The 6,583-nt window shown below is 52.0% G+C and overlaps 1 protein-coding gene across 4 annotated transcripts in view; it reads right to left on the bottom strand.

The window, feature by feature from the left end:
- Positions 1-328: 328 nt before the first annotated feature.
- LOC104526672 (delta-type opioid receptor) overlaps positions 329-6,583 on the bottom strand; it is an 8,718-nt gene continuing 2,463 nt past the window's right edge. For 2 of the 4 annotated variants that reach the window (XM_029085536.1, XM_029085539.1), the window contains 2 exons: positions 1,567-1,916; positions 329-890 (listed from right to left, as the gene is read on the bottom strand). In XM_029085536.1, the coding sequence (XP_028941369.1) occupies positions 358-890; positions 1,567-1,916 (883 nt within the window). In that variant the 3' untranslated portion in view covers positions 329-357. Of the gene's footprint in view, positions 891-1,545; positions 1,917-2,898; positions 2,904-6,583 lie in introns of all 4 variants that reach the window. The other 2 variants (XM_010170206.2, XM_029085535.1) reach the window with 2 other exon arrangements.

Below are 6,583 nucleotides of genomic sequence, written 5' to 3'. Positions count from 1 at the left end.
GGCTTTGCCCACAGTTGCATGTTGGAGAGCGACAGCCCTTGTTAGGTGTATGGAGCTGCCAGCTCTCCCCGGCCACAGTGGGATCAGCAGCAGAGCAGCTCTGCCCAGGTTGCCTCTTGACTTAGTCTTCTCCCTACGTTGCTTGGTGAGTCCTGATTCCCCCATCTTGGGTTCTCCAGGATGGAAAAAGTCTTTGCAGTCACTTGCTGTCAGTCTGAACAAAACCCAGCGGTGTTATCGAGCAGCACCCGGGTCACCGCTCTGCTAGAGCTCCGTGGTGGTGACTTGGGTCACTTCCGAGCGCAGGTCGTCCCCTCCGCGGCCCTGGCAGCCTCGCTGGAGGCTGCCCACGTCTAGTCATGCCGGCTTGTTGTGGGCTTCAGAAGGGGTGCAGGTGGAGACGTGCTCCCGCGTGGTGTTTCTGGCGCGGGAGAAGCTGTTCTGGTCCACGCGGGCTCGGAAGGGCAGGCAGAACTCCCGGAAACACCTCTTGAAATTCTCATCCAGGAAAGCGTAAAGGACGGGGTTGAGGCTGCTGTTGGTGTAACCCAGGGCGATGCAGAAATGCAAGCTGGCCACCACGTAGGGATTCTTCTTATCTATGTCCACCAGCGTCCAGACGATGACAAAGATGTGGATGGGCGTCCAGCAGATGATGAAAGCTGCCACCACCACCAGCACCATGCGTGTGATGCGCCGCAAGTTGCGGTCTTTCTCCTTGGAGCCTGAGAGGAGGCGGACGCTCTTCAGGCGAAGGATCATCAACCCATAACAGATGGTGATGACCAAGATGGGCACCATGAAGGCAAAGATGAAGACACAGATCTTGGTCACGGTGTCCCAATAGATGGGAGGATCAGGAAACTGGAGTGTGCAGAGCACCATCCCATCTGTGGGAGAGAAGATGATCAAAGAGGGAGTGGGTGGAGTGTTTGTTATGAACACGACCTTCTTGGCCATGGCTGGGCATGTCCATGCCTGTTAAAAACACAAGGAGATGCACACCCACCTGCCAGCTCTTTGCAGAGATTCCCTGAGAGCTTTGTGCCACCAACCCCCACCCTTGGGCTGTGGATAGGATGTGGTGGGTGCAGTGACTCTGCAGAGCCTGCTGGGCCATCCCTATGCTGTCTCCTCCCAACCTCCATGGTGGACACGTGCCTGTGTCACCTTCCACTGAAACCTGTCCACTTCCTCAAGATGCCCAGAGCTTTCCTAGCAGCCAAGGGCTGGTGTCCTCACAGAGGAACTGCAGATCTCAGTGTGGGCCAGTTGGGGACTTTGCAAAACCATTGGGAATGTTTTTAGGCACCTGATTTGCACCCCAGGAGCTGGGCAGCGGCAGTGGTTGGACTGGAGATGGGGAAGGGGGAGGACAATTTCTGGGACAAGATGGATAATAACACCATGATGATCTTTCCATGGCAGGGCATGCTGACAGTCCCATGGAGGGGTGGTCATCACTGAGCTCAAACCTGCTATAGGACCAGGTAACTTGGGCTTGCTAGGTCACCCCCAGAATGGACAGATGGGACAGGAGGGGACCTTCCCCCAGATCCCACTTGCCTTTTGACTTGGTGACCGCCATGGCCATGATGGGCACCCCAATGAGGGAGGAGAGCACCCAGATGCAGACATTGATGATCTTGGCCTTGGCTGGTGTGCGGAAGTCCAGGGCCTTAACCGGGTGGCACACGGCGACGTAGCGGTCCACGCTCATCATGGTGAGGGTGAAGATACTGGTGAACATGTTGTAGTAGTCAATGGAGAGCACGATTTTGCAGAGCAGCTCCCCAAAGGGCCAGGTCTCCATCAGGTACTTGGCACTTTGGAAGGGCAGCGTGCTGGTGGCCAGTGCATCTGCCAGGGCCAGGTTGAAGATGTAGATGTTGGTGGCTGTCTTCATCTTGGTGTACCTGGGGGTGGCAGAGAAGGGAGACACTACAGGTGGTCAGGGCTGGCTTACCATGCCCAAGTACGTTTGTGCATGCTCAACATGATGAGGAGAGGGTGCTTGCAAGGTGCCACCACCCTTGGTGGGCAAAGGTACATGCTTGTGGCGTGCCCTTCTGCAGCACCGATGTTCTCAGCACCTTGAGAACTGGGGTCTAGGTGGACCAGCGAGCACGTTGAGAAAGTACTGGTGTCCATGCATGGTTTTAGGGTGTGTTGGAAGTCCCAGTCCCTGAGCACGGGGTTGCACTTACACGTGGAACCTTACCCAGCACCTGAAGAACATGACTTAGACCCTGCTGGAGCAGTTATCCCTCCCCTGACCAGGGAGGTGACCCTCATTCACATGACTGTCTTTATTCAAAGGAAATCTGAAGAAATTTTCAGAGAAGTCACTTCTCCAATGAAATCGATTTCCTCCATTTCCCCAAATCAGTGGCACAATGTCCTTTATCTCCCAAAATCTCTTTTATCTGATTTTCCACCCAGTAAATCACCATTATCTAGCTTGCTTCCCTGGTGAGTTTCCTTGCTGAAATTGGATCGATTACCCCCGGAAACAGGCCATCTGGAAGCAGCCCAATTAGCTGGGCTGGAGCTCCAGAGCCTTTGGAGAAGCCTGGCTGCCTTGGCCACAGCACGTGGCTCAGGGGCACGATGCCACTTCCCCCAGGGCATTCAGCAAGGGCTGGCATGCCAGCTCTGGTCCTTGTCATGTCATGGTAAGAGAAATGTCCAGTCCTGAGTGTTGAAAACCTTCTTGAAGGGATGAGGCATCATTTTGGTGGGCACCATGGCTGGTGGGATTAGATGTGTGTGTGTCATAGAATCATAGAACCACAGACTGGTTTGGGTTGAAGGGACCTTTCAAGTCATCCAGTCCAACCCCCTGCAGTGAGCAGGGACATCTTCAACCAGATCAGGTTGCTCAGAGCCCTGTCCAACCTGACCTTGAATGTTTCCAGGGATGGGGCTTCTACCACCTCTCTGGGCAACCTGGGCCAGTGTCTCACCACCCTCAGCATAAAAAAAATCTCTTCTTTTTATCCAGTCTGAATCTCCCTCTTTGAGTTTAAAACCATCACCCCTTGTCCTGTCACTGCAGGCCCGGATAAAAAGTCTGACCCCATCTTTCTTATGGCCACTTCAAGTACTGGAAGGTCTCCCCAAAGCCTTCTCTTCTCCAGACTAAGCAACCTCAATTCTCTCAGCCTGTCCTCATAGCAGAGATGTTCCATCCCTCTGATCATCCTCTTGGCTTCCTCTGGACCTGCTCCAACAGGTCCATGTCTTTTTTGTGCTGAGGAGCCCAGAGCTGGACACAGTGTTCCAAAGAGTCTCACCAGAGAAGAGCAGAGGGGCAGAATCCCCTCCCTCAACCTGCTGGCCACACTTCTGGTGACACAGTCCAGGACATTGCTGACCTTCTGGGCCACAAGCACATGCTGCTGGCTCACGTGTCCTTGGAGCACCCAGCCCTGCAGGCCTTGCTCATGGTGATGCTCTGAAGGGCGTGGTTGGTTTGAAATGGATGCACATCCCTGTGTCCAAGGGGGCTGTCAGGGGTCTCCCAAGGCCAATGCATTGGGGTTGGGTTGGGATGGGGGATCTGCAGCAGCCCCTGGGTTGTTTGCCAGGTCAGGACTTACACCAGTAGCTCAAACCATTCCCTTGTGCTCCCTTCCAGCAAGTTCTCATTGCTCAGAGCGTCCTTCACAGCCCCGAGCTCACTTAGATGCACCCTCATTAATTAACAAAAATGTCAGTTTGAACACCAGCATCTCCATGCTTGGCTAATCCTGCCTGAACCCCGAGCTGGGGTTGGGTCCTAGACAAACCATAGAATCATTAAGGTTGGAAAAGACTTCCAAGATCATCAAGTCAAAAGGCTTCAAGACAAAGAAGGGCTGAATTTGGCCCTGGGGCATGAGGGGAGACAACTCCTTGATTGCCAGATGAAAAGATGTTGGCACAGCTCATAGAATAACCTCATGGGGTACATGGAATAAATTGGGGTGAGGGGATTGAGTAGCTCCCATCTCAGGTGGTTGTTGTTCTGCTGCCCCAACTGAAGACCAGAAGAGTGAGCTGGTGTAGGAAAAAGGTTCCTGGTCTTGATGACAATAACAATTCCCTTCACTTTATCCTTTTCTCCATCTCAGTGGGGTCAGGAGAGCGTGCCAGGAGGGGCAGAGACCCACCAGGTTAAGTTGTTGGTAAAGCCAGGAGATGGAGGCTGCAAAACCTATTTCTCTCTGGAAGAAAATACCATCTCGGACCAGCACCCACCTGCAACAGCAATTCCTTCTCCTTCACCTTGGCTGCAAATGGCAGCTCTTTCCCCAAGGATGGAAATAATTGAGTTGAAAGTTTTTATTATTGTAAATATGGCATTAAAAATGTTGGGGTTTTGGGTTTTTAGTTTTGGGGTTTTTTTTTTCCCCTTGGAAAGCCCTTTTCAGTTCTCTCCAGTGTTATTTTCCAAGCTCTTTTGTGAAGGCATCTCTTAGAAAAGTTTCATTCCAGGTTAAACAAAAAAAACTGAGAATTGGTGTTATTGTCAGGTGTTGCCTCACCTAGATTAAAAAAAATAGTTGTTTCAGGTAGAATCACGCTTCTTTGATCTCTGCTTTTTGAGTAAAGTGGGGAAAAAAATCAGTTATTCACACAAAGCAGCCATGGGGATGATGGAGATGACTGGGATGGATGATGGAGATGACTGGGATGGATGATGGGGATGATGGAGATGATTGGAATGGATGATGGGGATTATGGAGATGATTGGAATGGATGATGGGGATGATGGAGATGATTGGAATGACTGGGATGGATGATGGGGATGACTGGGATGGATGATGCAGATGACTGGGATGATGGGGATGACTGGGACGGATGATGGGGATGACTGGGATAGATGATGGAGATGACTGGGATGATGGGGAAGGATGATGGGGATGATGGAGATGACTGGGATGATGGGGATGACTGGGATGATGGAGATGACTTAATTTATCCCCCAGAGCTGGAGATTTGGGGCAGGATTTGGTCCATTCCAGGACTGGACTGAGGATCAAACCCACTGCGTGGGGTAGAGGGATCCATCATGGTGACCCCCACAGAGCTGCAAACAAAGCTGCTCCTCCAGGGAAGAACTTTATCCCCAGCAGCAGAGCGAACCAGACGCTTCTGCTGATGGAGCTCCCTGAGCTGTCAAACCCATTGCAATTAAGAGAGAGCCTTGATTGGGAAGTTACACACTTGAACGAAACAATCTGGAAGGTGTTGATGGAGAGATGAGGCTCGAGGGGATGGACTGAAGCTCTGTGTTCCAGCAGCAATGCCGGCGTCTGGATTTCCAGGTAGGGACCCTTCAGCTCTCCAAACTTCTCAGAAAATAAGTGAAAGAATTTGCAAAACTCCTGGAGCTGCTAAAAGCCACCACCTTGGGATTAAAGAGCCTGGCTTAACAAATCCAGCACCCAGCGATGGGATGTCCTGTGCTGGAGCTGGCAGGGGGCTGATGGGCTCTGTGGGGATGTGGTCTGTCCAACCAAGGAACAAGGGACACGACAAGAGGGAATGGCCTCCAGTTGTGGCCAGGGCAGTTGAGATGGGATGTGAGGAAGAATTTCTTTGCTGAAAGGGTTCTGAGGCATTGGAAGGGGTTGCCCAGGGCAGTGGTGGAGTCCCCAGCCCTGGAGGGATTGAAGAGTCGTGTAGACACAGTGCTGAGGGACATGGGTCAGTGGGGGACTGGTCAGTATTGGGTTCATGATGGGACTTGATGATCTTAAAGGGCTTTTCCAATCTCAGCAATTCTGGGATTCTGTGTCCTCAGGACCACAAAGCAAATGCCTCAGCTGGAAAAGACCTGACTAGTCCCAACCTAAACCCTGCTGATGTGGAACAACGAATCCCTGGGAAACTCCAGCTGGGCTTGGCCATGCAGGTGGCCATGTGCTGGGCTCCGTGCACATCCCCTGTCCCAGGGGCTCAGGGAACAGCATTTATTCATTCCCTGGGAGATTTGGATTTTTTTTTAATTCCAGCATCAGCTGGTGGATCAGAAAATGAGGGGGCTTGAAACCAGGGTGATGGGCACCGTCACTGCTGTAGAGCCAGACTTTCTAAAGCGTGGGTAACATCAGGTAATTTAGGGTGTTAAATAGGGAGAATGATGTTTGCACATTAAAATCTTCTCTTTAAAATGCCTTCCCTCTCAGAGAAGAACCAGCTGGAGGGGTCTAATAACACCCATCCTTCACCGTGACACCCTACGTGGCGGATGGCTCCACAATTACCTTCATCTGCTTTTTCAGTCTAGGGTTGATTTTTTTAAAGCTGTTTGGAATCAATGACAAATCCCATCAGGTGTTGGGAAGGGTCAGTGAGTGACACCCCCGTCCTGTTACCCGTCTGCTCACTCAGGGGGTTAAAGATACACAGCAAAGCTACCCAAAAAGCAGGGAGCCAGACACAAGGGTGATGGGCAGCCCGGCACGTTTCAGGCTGGTTTCCTTCCCCTCCCCTTCTCACCCCCCCAGTGAGTCACCACATTTATTTCTTGCGCAGGCAACACCAGGCCGTGCTGAGCTCCTGTAATGATCCCTACAGACTGCGGGGCGGGGGG

The sequence above is a fragment of the Antrostomus carolinensis genome, unplaced genomic scaffold (assembly GCF_000700745.2).
Source record: "Antrostomus carolinensis isolate BGI_N321 unplaced genomic scaffold, ASM70074v2 scaffold19140, whole genome shotgun sequence".
NCBI classification, from domain to species: Eukaryota; Metazoa; Chordata; class Aves; order Caprimulgiformes; family Caprimulgidae; genus Antrostomus; species Antrostomus carolinensis.
Note: the sequence above shows the minus strand (reverse complement) of the source record. Positions and strands in the feature narration are given on the sequence as shown.